This window comes from Oncorhynchus masou, chromosome 22, assembly GCF_036934945.1.
Source record: "Oncorhynchus masou masou isolate Uvic2021 chromosome 22, UVic_Omas_1.1, whole genome shotgun sequence".
NCBI classification, from domain to species: Eukaryota; Metazoa; Chordata; class Actinopteri; order Salmoniformes; family Salmonidae; genus Oncorhynchus; species Oncorhynchus masou.
The window spans coordinates 35850472-35864250 of NC_088233.1; the positions used below are offsets into that span (position 1 = coordinate 35850472).

Consider the following 13779-nt stretch of genomic DNA (forward strand, 5'->3'; position numbering starts at 1 on the left):
GTGTGCCCTCTGGGACTCCTTGGCAGCTCTGACAGAGGGCAGTCTAGAGCTGGGTATTGGCTGGTATCACCCCCATCTGGGTATCACCTTCTGAAGTCCCTGGGACAGCCTGCTACACAAGACACACAGTCCTTTACACTAAGGTACAAACACTATGCATGTGTATGTTTGTACATAGAGTGGGAGGATCCATGTTCTCCTCATAGTAACTGATAGGTCAGGGAATGTTTGTCTGAGGTGTGGGTGTTTGATTGTACATGTGGGCTTTAGCATTTTCCTCTAATATTAGTTACTTCAGAGAGTTTCAGTGTGTATATATAAATGTCAACATGTGTTTGGTTGTAGCTTTATCCTCATAGTTGATTGTGTGAAAGTGTTTGTCAGTGTCTGTTCTTAGTATCGGCTGTCCCCAACTAAAGAAAATGTTGGTCAACGGAGAGTCGTCTGTTCTTTCGACCAATCGATTGGTCGAAATGTTAAAATACAGTGGGGCAAAAAGTATTTAGTCAGCCACCAATTGTGCAAGTTCTCCCACTTAAAAAGATGAGAATTATGGTGGAAAATAAGTATTTGGTCAATAACAAAAGTTTCTCAATACTTTGTAATATACCCTTTGTTGGCAATGACAGAGGTCAAACGTTTTCTGTAAGTCTTCACAAGGTTTTCACACACTGTTGCTGGTATTTTGGCCCATTCCTCCATGTAGATCTCCTCTAGACAGTGATGTTTTGGGGCTGTTGCTGGGCAACACAGACTTTCAACTCCATCCAAAGATTTTCTATGGGGTTGAGATCTGGAGACTGGCTAGGCCACTCCAGGACCTTGAAATGCTTCTCATGAAGCCACTCCTTCGTTGCCCGGGCGGTGTGTTTGGGATCATTGTCATGCTGAAAGACCCAGCCACGTTTCATCTTCAATGCCCTTGCTGATGGAATGACGTTTTCACTCAAAATCTCACGATACTTGGCCCCATTCATTCTTTCCTTTACATGGATCAGTCGTCCTGGTCCCTTTGCAGAAAAACAGCCCCAAAGCATGATGTTTCCACCCCCATGCTTCACAGTAGGTATGGTGTTCTTTGGATGCAACTCAGCATTCTTTGTCCTCCTAACACGACGAGTTGAGTTTTTACCAAAAAGTTATATTTTGGTTTCATCTGACCATATGACATTCTCCCAATCCTCTTCTGGATCATCCAAATGCTCTCTAGCAAACTTCAGACGGGCCCGGACATGTACTGGCTTAAGCAGGGGGACACGTCTGGCACTGCAGGATTTGAGTCCCTGGTGGCATAGTGTGTTACTGATGGTAGGCTTTGTTACTTTGGTCCCAGCTCTCTGCAGGTCATTCACTAGGTCCCCCCGTGTGGTTCTGGGATTTTTGCTCACCGTTCTTGTGATCATTTTGACCCCCACGGGGTGAGATCTTGCGTGGAGCCCCAGATCGAGGGAGATTATCAGTGGTCTTGTATGTCTTCCATATCCTAATAATTGCTCCCACAGTTGATTTCTTCAAACCAAGCTGCTTACCTATTGCAGATTCAGACTTCCCAGCCTGGTGCAGGTCTACAATTTTGTTTCTGGTGTCCTTTGACAGCTCTTTGGTCTTGGCCATAGTGGAGTTTGGAGTGTGACTGTTTGAGGTTGTGGACAGGTGTCTTTTATACTGATAACAAGTTCAAACAGGTGCCATTAATACAGGTAACGAGTGGAGGACAGAGGAGCCTCTTAAAGAAGAAGTTACAGGTCTGTGAGAGCCAGAAATCTTGCTTGTTTGTAGGTGACCAAATACTTATTTTCCACCATTATTTGCAAATAAATTAAAAATCCTACAATGTGATTTTCTTTCTCATTTTGTCTGTCATAGTTGAAGTGTACCTATGATGAAAATTACAGGCCTCTCTCATATTTTTAAGTGGGGGAACTTGCACAATTGGTGGCTGACTAAATACTTTTTTGCCCCACTGTATATATAGACACACCCTATGTTTGAATAAAATCAACTATATATAGACTACTGAGCCTGTCTGATGCTTAAAGCAATGCAATTAAAAATGAAGACATAAAATGACTAAAGAGGGAGCCAGAGATCAATATCGCCTAACCAGAACAGTTTCATTTCGTTTATAGTAAATCAATATCATGTGGTTAATAAAAATTCTATGAAAATGATACAAATCTAAAAGTAACTTCTATTGCCAATATGTAGAAGTAGCCTACATAAAGCCAACAAATAAAAACATTGCAGCCCGGAGGTAGAAAATATCCTGATAAAAATAAATATCCTATGAATCACATTGGCTACGCATGGCCTGTCTGCAAGGAACTTGACACATTGTGTCAACTATTAACTTGATCCAGCATGAGGTGAGCAAACTTGCAACATTGTGTAATATTCTGAGCCCTCAGAGTTTCCTGCTCCAGTGAGCTCCAGACAGACACAGCTGTAGGCTATTTGCGTAATGGATAAGAATGAATCAGGTAGGCATATTTAATGATGTTTTCACTGGATTAGAGCATTACATTTTTTCCCCATTCATTCTGAGTAGTTATGGAAAGGGAGAGAGCTGGAAAGATGTTTCTAATAGCATACGTTGAAGAACGATTGTCCTTCTCAATGGATGTAAAAAACAGACTTAATTTACTTGCTGTTTGAGGCTGAAAAAAAGTGACTTTGAGAAGCTCTACAGTAATGGTGAGTTAAGACTATCATAAATAGTATCAGATCCCCAAATGGGCACAGGCCTACTTCTATGTGTAATCTGGCGTGTGTCTTTACTCAAGATTAACAGGAGCGCTCCAAACAAGAAAATTAATACATTGACAACTCATAAATGTAATTAAATAAACCCAAACCTTTTTCTCACAAGTGTAGCCTACGTTGGGCGCTCTGCAGACAACATTTCCACTCCTACAATGACAACAGAAATTACCGTAATTAAACAAACAATGTAGATGAGAAATTATGGAAATTAATAGTAGGCTAAATGTACTACTGGTGATACCGGTGTACCCTTCCTGAGGCCTCCGCAATGGATTAGTCTGCCCAGAAAGGCGTGAATCAGGTGTCTCGTGTGCCATACATTTTAAAAATATATTTTGCCACAGCTCGACTAACAAAATCTCGGTCGACCAACAGCCTATCGACCAGTGGACTAAATGGGGTCAGCCCTAGTTCTTAGAAACCTTGGTATTCTCCTTATAGTTGCATAGTTCCAGTAGCAGGTTCTGCCTGAGTTGGCTCAGCTCTCGGATCAGATCCTGCTCCACACATGAGTCCATCAGGTTCCCCTTCATCTCCTTACTGGCAGGCAGGTAACCACGCACTGACAACAAGCATACAACACATTGGATGTCAAAGACAAATTCTGAGAGAATACACACAAATAAACTAGGCCTATTCGAAGTAGTAGTAGTGTTACTCATGTCTTTACCTTCTACCTCCACAGAGGTACAGATGAGCTGGATCTGTCCATCCATGCGATAGTCCCTCTCCACCCCTCCAGCCACAGAGGACGAGAAGCTGTCTTTGAAGATGACTTCAAAGATGACTTCTTCAAGGGGCCTTACAACATTACTTACACTTGCAGGAAAGGTTGGTGCCAAGTGTCAACCAGTCCTAGACAGTGTGACAAAGTGAAGGATTAGAGGACTTTGAAGACTCTCTTTGATTGGTTATGTACTCATTTCAACAAATAGGTCTTCTCAATTGCCCTAAATTGATTGTTGACTGATGCATCACGGTGGTTTACCTTGCCATTGGACCAGCCCTTGATGAGTTCTACAACACCGTCAGCATTAAGGTCAGATATACATGGATGCTCATTGCATGGTTTTTAGACTGCAGAGGGAAAGAGGGACAGTTATTGGCACATCTTTAAACGTAATGCTGGTTCAAATTCAATACATTTTGTGTAAAGTGACAGGGATGCATTAAGAAGGAAAACTAATATTCCACCCATTCAAAACATGCAGTACCTTGATTATCCAGTAGTGGGCAGTGTGGTCATAAACACCCACTGTTCCATTGGCAAGTGCATAAGCAAACCTGCTGCCATGCGTATGACAGAGGGAGGTAACCTTCTGAAAGATACAAAGAGAGAACAATCAGCACACATCCTCTCTTTGCTGACATTTTCTGTACTATACACAGCAAGATTTTTTTAAGTTTTAAAACATCAAATAGCTGCAGAAACACAACTCTGGGTATGTAATATGAGCTATATCTTATTTTCACAAGTTCATCTTCTATAATCAAAATCAAATGTATTGGTCACACGTGTTTAGCAGATAGTTATTGCGGGTGTAGAGAAATGCTTGTGCTTCTAGCCCCGACAGTGGAGTAATATCTAACAAGTAATATCTAACATTAAAGGGCTAGTGTTTCATTTCATGAAAGTGGCCTGTGATTCCTAATCTATGTCTATAGGCAGCAGCCTCTGATGTGCTGGAGATGGCTGTTTAACAGTCAGTGGTGTAGTATAGAATACAATACAGTATATACATATGAAATGGATGATGCAATATTTTAACACAATTTAAATGTGACTAAGATACTGTAGAACAGTGTGGAGTGCAGTTTATACATATGAGATGAGTAATGCTAGATACAGAACTTTATTACAGTGGCTACTGATCCATTTCTAAAAGTGGCCAGTGATTCCTAATCTATGTCTATTGGCATCTGCCTCTGATGTGCTAGTCATGGCTGTTTAGCAGTCTGATGGCCTTGAGATAGATGTTTTTTAGTGTCTCGGTCCCAGCTTTGATGCACCTGTACTGACCTCGCTTCTGGATAAATGTGGGGTGAACAGGCAGTGTGTTTGATGTCCTTGATGATCTTTTTGGCCTTCCTATGGCATCGGGTGCTGTAGGTGTCCAGGAGGGCAGGAAGTTTTCCCCCGGTAATGCTTTGGGCATACCACACCACCCACTGGAAAGCTTTGCGGTTGTGGGTGGTGCAGTTGCTGTACCAGGCGGTCATACAGCCCGACAGGATACACTCAATTGTGCATCTGTATAACCTAATGTCAAAGTCCTCTGATCTGACAAGAAGCTGCAAAGACCAGACAAAATAAAATATACACAGTATATTACCCATTTTAGGATCTCGTATATTTATGTAATAACAACATTTAAAGTTGTCTAGCTGTACATTGCAAAGTACTTGCTTTCATCTTTGGATAAAACTTCTGCTAAATAAAATGTCACCTAATTGTTTCAATTGCCAGTAAAAACACAGAGAACCAATGACCGGACATTATCCCCCGTGTCCTGAAAAGGAACCCAGACAAACAGACAAACAATTAATTTCCTCAATTGTGGTAAAACTATTCCTATTTCAATGTTAGACAACAGTTCATATGATAAAGAGGAACACAATCCATACTGTCCAGAACTGGTCGTTCCCCTCACAGTCAAATCCTTGTAAGGCACAGTTTCCTCCGATGATGGTGAGGGGAGACTGAATGTTCGCCAATTTCCCTAAAGCGATGGCATTGTCCCCATCTGTCACCTAGAGGAAAGGAAATAGCATCATTATTTGCAAAACTGTATTATTATGTAATACTACTACAACAGAAGCATGATTATGTTGTATCATTGCTTCCTGTCCAGTTCTTGGCTCACCTCTCTGTTGAAGATGTCAGCAATTTCGCGTACATCATAGGCCAGGTTTGTCAGGGTGCCCACGAGGAGCGTGTCTCCAGTGGTGTTGGGTCGTCGAGTACCAGCTGTCAAGTAGCTCAATGCCTGGTTGATGTTGAGCAAAGAGATGTCTGAGTCCTGGGCACTCTGGCTCAGACGGTAGGCTGCCTGCCACTGGCCACGCATGTGAGGGTTATGGATGAACACCTGATAGAAGAGAGAAGATTGAATTACTTCAGCTGGAGTACTATATTACGATGCACCAAGCTTCATGCATATATGTAAATGGAAACTACCAAAGGGAACTGGGCGAGGCCATACATTCCCTGATTGTGTGACTGCAGTGAGGCATGGCTGGATCCCTTTAAACTTGCCCATTGTAACCATGCAAGGGCTTATTTTATGGTTCATCTTGAGGGTGAGTGCCTTCAGAATGTATTCAGTCCCCTTGACTTTTTCCAAATTTTGTTATGTTACAGCCTTATTCTAGAATAGTTTTTTTTTAATCCTCTGCCATCTACACACAATAGCCGATAACGGAAAGTGAAAAGAGGTTTTTAGACATTTTTGAAAATGTATTTTAAAAAAACAACTGAAATACCTCATTTAGATAAGTATTCAGACCCATTGCAATGAGACTCGAAATTGAGCTCAGGTGCATCCTGTTTCCATTGATATTCCTGAGATGTTTCCACAACTTGATTGGAGTCCACCTGTTGTAAATTCAATTGATATGACATGATTTGGAAAGGTACACACCTGTCTACAGTGCCTTGCAAAATTATTCAGCCCCCTTAAGTTAATACTTTGTTGCGCCACCTTTTGCTGCGATTACAGCTGTAAGTCGCTTGGGGTATGTCTCTATCAGTTTTGCACATCGAGAGACTGAAATCTTTTCCCATTCCTCCTTGCAAAACAGCTCGAGCTCAGTGAGGTTGGATGGAGAGCATTTGTGACCAGCAGTTTTCAGTTCTTTCCACAGATTCTCAATTGGATTCAGGTCTGGACTTTGACTTGGCCATTCTAACACCCGGATATGTTTATTTTTGAACCATTCCATTGTAGATTTTGCTTTATGTTTTGGATCATTGTCTTGTTGGAAGACAAATCTCCGTCCCAGTCTCAGGTCTTTTGCAGACTCCATCAGGTTTTCTTCCAGAATGGTCCTGTATTTGGCTCCATCCATCTTCCCATCAATTTTAACCATCTTCCCTGTCCCTCTGGAAGAAAAGCAGGCCCAAACCTTGATGCTGCCACCACCATGTTTGACAGTGGGGATGGTGTGGTCAGGGTGATGAGCTGTGTTGCTTTTATGCCAAACATAACGTTTTGCATTGTTGCCAAAAAAGTTCAATTTTGGTTTCATCTGACCAGAGCACCTTCTTCCACATGTTTGGTGTGTCTCCCAGGTGGCTTGTGGCAAACTTTAAACGATACTTTTTATGGATATCTTTAAGAAATGGCTTTCTTCTTGCCACTCTTCCATAAAGGCCAGATTTGTGCAATATACGACTGATTGTTGTCCTATGGACAGAGTCTCGCACCTCAGCTGTAGATCTGCAGTTCATCCAGAGTGATCATGGGCCTCTTGGCTGCATCTCTGATCAATCTTCTCCTTGTATGAGCTGAAAGTTTAGAGGGACGGCCAGGTCTTGGTAGATTTGCAGTGGTCTGATACTCCTTCCATTTCAATATAATCGCTTGCACAGTGCTCCTTGGGATGTTTAAAGCTTGGGAAATCTTTTTGTATCCAAATCCGGCTTTAAACTTCTTAACAAAAGTATCTCGGACCTGCCTGGTGTGTTCCTTGTTCTTCATGATGCTCTCTGCGCTTTTAACGGACCTCTGAGACTATCACAGTGCAGGTGCATTTATACAGAGACTTGATTACACACAGGTGGATTGTATTTATCATCATTAGTCATTTAGGTCAACATTGGATCATTCAGAGATCCTCACTGAACTTCTGGAGAGAGTTTGCTGCACTGAAAGTAAAGGGGCTGAATAATTTTGCACGCCCAATTTTTCAGTTGTTAAAAAAGTTTGAAATATCCAATAAATGTCGTTCCACTTCATGATTGTGTCCCACTTGTTGATTCTTCACAAAAAAATACAGTTTTATATCTTTATGTTTGAAGCCTGAAATGTGGCAAAAGGTCGCAATGTTCAAGGGGGCCGAATACTTTCGCAAGGCACTGTATATAAGGTCTCACAGTTGACAGTGCATGTCAGAACAAAAAAGATCAAGCCATGAGGGTGAAGGAATTGTCAGTAGAGCTCTGAGACAGGATTGTGTCGAGGCACAGATCTGGAGAAGGGTACCAAAAATCATTCTTAAATGGAAGAAGTTTGGAACCACCAAGACTCTTCTTAGAGCTGACCTCCCGGCCAAACTGAGCAATCGTGGGAGAAGTGCCTTGGTCAGGGAGGTGACCAAGAACCTGATGGTCACTCTGACAGAGCTCCAGAGTTCCTCTGAGGAGATGGCAGAAACTTCCAGAAAGACAACCCTCTCTGCAGCACTCCACCAATCAGACCTTTGTGCTAGAGTGGCTAGATGGAAGCCACTCCTCAGTAAAAAAGCACATGACAGCCCACTTGGAGTTTGCCCAAAAGCACCTAAACACTCTCAGACCATGAGAAACAAGATGATCTTGTCTGATGAAACCAAGATTGAACTCTTTGGCCTGAATGCCAAGCGTCGTGTCTGGAGGGAACCTGGCACCATCCCTATGGTGAAGCATGGTGGTGGTAGCATCACGCTGTGGGGATGTTTTCAGCGGCAGGAACTGGGAGACCAGTCAGGATTGAGGCAAAGATGAATAGAGCAAAGTACAGAGAGATTCTTGATGAAAACCTGCTCCAGAGTGCTCAGGACTTCAGACTGGGGTGAAGGTTCACCTTCCAACAGGACAACGACCCTAAGCACGCAGCCAAGACAACTTCAGGACAAGTCTCTGAATGTCCTTGAGTGGCCCTGCCAGAACCCGGACTTGAACCCTGTGCAGCAACACTCCCCATCCAACCTGACAGACCTTGAGAGGATCTGCAGAGAAGAATGGGAGAAACTCCCCAAATACAGGTGTGCCAAGCTTGTAGCGTCATACCCAAGAAGACTCAAGGCTGCAATCGCAGCCAAAGGTGATTCAACAATGTACTGAGTAAAGGGTTTGAATATTAATGTAAATGTGATATTTCCGTTTTTAAATTTGTATAAATTAGCTAAACTTTCTAAACCTGTTTTTGCTTTGTCATTATGAGGTATTGTGTGTAGATTGAGGATGAAAAAACAATTGAATCTATTTTAGAATAAGGCTGTAACCTAATAAAATGTGGAAAAAGTCAAGGGGTCTGAATTATTTGCGAAGGCACTGTAGACACCAAAATGGTGGCACAATACTAAAACCAAAATAACCAATCACAGTACATATTGTGAGTTTGTTCTACTGAATGCTTGTTCTGAGATGAGTATGAAATCTAATCATCACTGCTGGAGATGCATGTAAAACAGTATAACTTAAGACCGTCCCCTCGCCCATACCCGGTGCTGTCACCGAATGAAACGCTATTTAGCGCGCACCACCGCTAACTAGCTGGCCGTTTCACACAACCCAGCTTTTGACCTCCTCCTTTTCCAAAGCAACCAGTGATCCGGGTCAACAGCATCAATGTAACAAAATAACTTCACGTCAGTCCCCTCGCCTATACCCGGGCTCGAACCAGGGACCCTCTGCACATATCAACAACTGACACCCACGAAGAATACCATTCGCTCCACAGAGGAAGGGGAACCACTACTTCAAGCTCTCAGAGCAAGTGACGTCACCGATTGAAACGCTATTTAGCGCACCGCTAACTAGCTTGCCGTTTCACATCCGTTACACATGCATGTTGCATCCACTTGCAAACTAACCTCATAAACTTTGTTTTTACACTGCTGCTACTCACTGTTGACTATCTATGCATAGTCACTTTACCCCTACCTACATGTACAAATTACATCGACTAACCTGTACCCCTGCACATTGACTAGGTACTAGTACCCCCTGTACATAGCCTCTTTATTGTTATTGTGTTACTTTTTATTTTTTACTTTAGTTTATTTCGTAAATATTTTCTTAACTATATTTATTGAACTGAATTGTTGGTTACGAGCTTGTAAGTCAACATTTCACGGTAAGGTCTACTACACCTGTTGTACTCGGCACATGTGACAAATAACATTTGATTTTGAAACGGCTTACTCCAGGCGCCCGCTCGGTGTCCCGGCGTTCCATGTTCATTGCATTGGCTTCCAAAATAGCCAACAAAGAAAAACAGATACCTAGATAGATGGCATAGCTATGACTAATTAAAATATTGTTAATAATAGAGTGCAACATTGCAGTAATTATCTTTCTCAAATGAACACATCCTCAAGACAGTCCGCGATTGTAACTCATCACAGATAACAACGTTCACTACTTACTATAGCTAGGTATATTTATTCCCCCATTTCCATATGCAACAAGACATGAGATATGCCGACAGAACATACAAAGTATTTCATATAGTTAGCCCATTTGATAAAGCGAGACGATATCTTACCGAAGTCCGCGATCTTTAACTGTCAATGTTTCTAGGTTAGCTGGCTAGCTATAACCATGCAAAAGCAGTTATTAATATATTTATATATATATATATATATTGCAAATTACTTCACTTGTCACTCAAAGCTGCTCAAGTTACTTTGTCGCGAACACATTATTCCACAGTACCAAATGTGCTTTGAAGTAATCATCGTTCATGGAGTTTAGAATATATTTCTGTATTGATCATGATTCTTATTAGGGTAAATTTGTTTTATATATATATGTAACAGTAAAACTTTAGACCGTCCCCTCGCCCATACCCGGACGCGAACCAGGGACCCTCTGCACACATCAACAACAGTCACCGTATCGTTACCCATCGCTCCACAGAGCAAGGGAAACCACTACTTCAAGGTCTCAGAGCAAGTGACGTCACCGATTGAAAAGCGATTTAGCGCGTACCACCACTAACTAAACTAGCCGTTTCACATCCGTTACATATACATGATGAAAGATTAAGGTATTTATGATAGGCATGTAGAATAGTTCTGAATGCATCATTGTTTTTATTTTCATAACTCATTTGTATGGAGTTTAGAAAATATTTCTGTATTGATCATGATTCTTATTAGGGTAAATGTGTTTTATATATATGATGAAATATGAAAGTATTTATGAATGTAGCATGTAGAATAGTTCTGAATGCATCATTGTTTTTGTTTTCTTAACTGTCATTTGTAATTAATTGTAGGTCTGGCTGCTGGCGGTGACTATTCTTATTACGTAGCACATTGTTTGTGGAATGACACAGCTCATTTACTCAGGCAAGATATTCTAGAAAAATACTAACACTCAGTCGACATGCGCAAAGTGATTCATTCACATTCGACTGTTGCTCATAAACACAGCTCGTGTGCAGATAAAGGAAGCACGGGACTGGAAGCTCTCAACACAGCACCAATGACAACACCACTCCCGAAAAAGTGACAACTGAACCGTTTAATAATTTGCGTACCGTGTGCACTGTGCACGGTAACGATGACTGTCCAACCGAAAACCAGTCAACAAATGTAGTGATTTGTAAATCGTCGTTTTAATATATATTTCCATAAACACTAGGCCTATTCAAATAACTTTTCGCATTCTAATCTATAGGCCTACGTCCAGATTAGATTATAGTATATAACAAGTTAAATCATCATGAATTTGAACATTACAATTAGATCGTGCCTGTAAAATAACAATATAATGGCTTGATTGATTTACAACACTCCAGACCCTGGGGGTTATTGAAGGCATTCCTAAAAACAAAAAAATATCCCAATAAATGTTTGTATATTTAAATAAATATAGGTGTAGCCTTAATTAATCGATGATCAACGTGGTAATCAGGTTTATGTAACAGGCTATGGAATTAGGAAACAATAGGAAACTCTTCCTTGATTATTTTCGCGCAGTATAATGAAATAACCCGGGTGCAAACCTGATCGTCTGAACGCGAGACTGTTTTGCACACGGCACCCGTCTGTCCCTGACACTATAAAAACGGTGCTTCGCCAAAGAGAAATTTAAAGCTTTACAACTCAACAGTGAAATCAAGCTGAAATACTTCATTTGACTAAAGAAGCGCGATCAAAAACTGAAAAATGGATCCTTGTGAATGCTCTAAAAGTAAGTTTTCATGTATATTGATTAATATAATCAGAATGTAGGCCTATTTATTCGAAAACTAACTACCTGTCATTTTGATTATCTGTTAACTGTCTATTTGTAGCTGGCTCTTGCAACTGCGGTGGATCCTGCAAGTGCTCAAACTGCGCATGCACCAGTTGTAAGAAAAGTAAGTTTGTTTTTGGTTCTGCATTCTAAATACCACTTCAGATTGCCCATGTAGGTATATTTACCCAATCTCTTCTCAATGGGGTCTGGTGGCACGCTAAATGGACGGGCTGGGCACCCTATGTGATAATCAAGTGGGAAGGTAACTTACCACATACAACTGGAGAGAAATCTACTTAAACGCCCCCAACTGGTAATTACTAGTGGGGAAAACTCGTCTTATGTCCTGAGCGCTGGCTTCACCTAAGGAAATGATTTGATAACTGTAATTTCGGCAGAAATTCAACTGCACAACTTTTATGAAAAGCAATGTAATTTAACACGTTTACCAGCATGATTGTTGACACTGTTGGCCATTAAACGGTTTCTCTCAATGAGTTCAAAGATGATACTGACCAACTGGTCAATACAATCTTCCCACTTAGTTATGAACACCTGATAGCCTAATTAAGCTCTTCAAGAGGACTCTGAACAAGGAAGGCTTTAATTAAGTTGACCACAACTGGGGAGAAAAGTTGACAACTCATCCTAGAGCCTTATTAATAGGTTTTGTAATAGTCTGTCATTGGTCATCACTAATCAATTGTTTTTGTCATCAGGTTGCTGCTCCTGCTGTCCTTCCGACTGCAGTAAATGTGCTTCAGGCTGTGTGTGCAAGGGCAAGACCTGCGACACCAGCTGTTGTCAGTGAGGCCTGGTGCATTACCGTGACAATGCAGTCATTCCCTACGAAATTGGTTGTACCATCTTGAGCCTAGACTTAGTACTTTGTCTGTTAAATGTAAGAAAATAAATTCCATTAAACTTCAAGTTTGACTTTCATTTGGGTTACTGGGGGTGGGTAACAACACAATGTTTTAGTAACCTTCTGGTGTCTACATGTTTCTTGATTCCCTCCCAAATTAAAAGTGGGTGATTCGCTTAGTTAACCATCGGTTTCCATTTAATTTTTGTACTGGCAATTTGTCAAAATACAAAATTGAACTCTTAACCGATCCCCATTAGCTGTTCTTGGGGTCCAGACACTAAGGCTCTTACATGAAAGTGAACCGTAAATAGTGTAACACATATGAAATGTTTAACACTAAACAGTGTGTGCTAGCATGTCATCATATTACCTGCTGTTCCGTAAGGTGAATTATTAGTTTGCAATCTAACCTCCCATAGTCTTACCTTTTAGCATGTCTTGTGGTGTGCATGGGTGTCCGAGCTGTGTGCTGGTAGTTTATACAGAGCTCGGCGCATTCAGCTTGTAAACCTCTCACTTTGACCCATGAACGATTGACATGCCGCCCTGTTCTGAGCAAATTGTAATTTAAGTCTTTGTGGCACCTGACCACACGACTGAACAGTAGTCCAGCTGTGACAACTACGGCCGGTAGGACCTGCCTTGTTAGTGATAAGGTAGAGCAGTGCTTTATGGACAGACTTCTCGCTATCTTAGCTACTGTTGTCTCACTGTTTTGACCATGACAAGTTACAATCCAGAGTTACTCCAAGCAGTTTGGGGTTAATATTTAGCTAGTTAAGTTGGGAAGGGGTTAGTTAAAATGCTAGTTGTCTGTGATTCTGGTTACCCTCTTAGGTTAAGTTACATATTATACCGATTTGTGTCCTGTAGTTATGTCTAGTCTGAGACCAGGATGGACAGCCACCTCAGACAACCCTTAATTTCTTACTGTTAAATGGCCTGAGTAAATGTATCCACAATATGCTATACTGTG

General features: G+C 41.3%; 2 protein-coding genes across 2 annotated transcripts; one reads left to right on the plus strand and one right to left on the minus strand.

The window, feature by feature from the left end:
- Positions 1 to 2812: 2812 nt before the first annotated feature.
- LOC135508827 (Bardet-Biedl syndrome 2 protein homolog) lies at positions 2813 to 6023 on the minus strand. The gene is made up of 9 exons (XM_064929037.1): positions 5967 to 6023; positions 5628 to 5852; positions 5389 to 5514; positions 4784 to 5055; positions 4048 to 4082; positions 3752 to 3780; positions 3434 to 3593; positions 3186 to 3325; positions 2813 to 2910 (listed from the first exon to the last, which is right to left on the minus strand). Exons 1-9 carry the CDS (start codon positions 6021 to 6023, stop codon positions 2863 to 2865), a joined length of 1092 nt encoding a protein of 363 aa, XP_064785109.1. The 3' UTR covers positions 2813 to 2862.
- Positions 6024 to 11730: 5707 nt separating this feature from the next.
- On the plus strand, positions 11731 to 12865 carry LOC135509402 (metallothionein B). The gene is made up of 3 exons (XM_064930039.1): positions 11731 to 11887; positions 11991 to 12056; positions 12655 to 12865. The coding sequence occupies exons 1-3, from the start codon at positions 11863 to 11865 to the stop codon at positions 12744 to 12746; spliced, it is 183 nt and encodes a 60-aa protein (XP_064786111.1). The 5' UTR covers positions 11731 to 11862; the 3' UTR covers positions 12747 to 12865.
- Positions 12866 to 13779: the final 914 nt, after the last annotated feature.

Coding starts and splice junctions, on each gene's coding strand:
- LOC135508827 (XM_064929037.1), bottom strand. CDS start 6,023: ATGGGCAAGTTTAAAGGGATCCAGCCATGCCTCACTGCAGTCACACAA. Junction 4,083..4,783: donor CACATTTATCCAGAAGCGAG/GTCAGTACAGGT, acceptor TGTATCTTTCAG/AAGGTTACCTCCCTCTGTCA. Junction 2,911..3,185: donor ACTATAAGGAGAATACCAAG/GTTTCTAAGAAC, acceptor TTGTCATTGTAG/GAGTGGAAATGTTGTCTGCA.
- LOC135509402 (XM_064930039.1), top strand. CDS start 11,863: ATGGATCCTTGTGAATGCTCTAAAA. Junction 11,888..11,990: donor TCCTTGTGAATGCTCTAAAA/GTAAGTTTTCAT, acceptor GTCTATTTGTAG/CTGGCTCTTGCAACTGCGGT. Junction 12,057..12,654: donor ATGCACCAGTTGTAAGAAAA/GTAAGTTTGTTT, acceptor TTTTGTCATCAG/GTTGCTGCTCCTGCTGTCCT.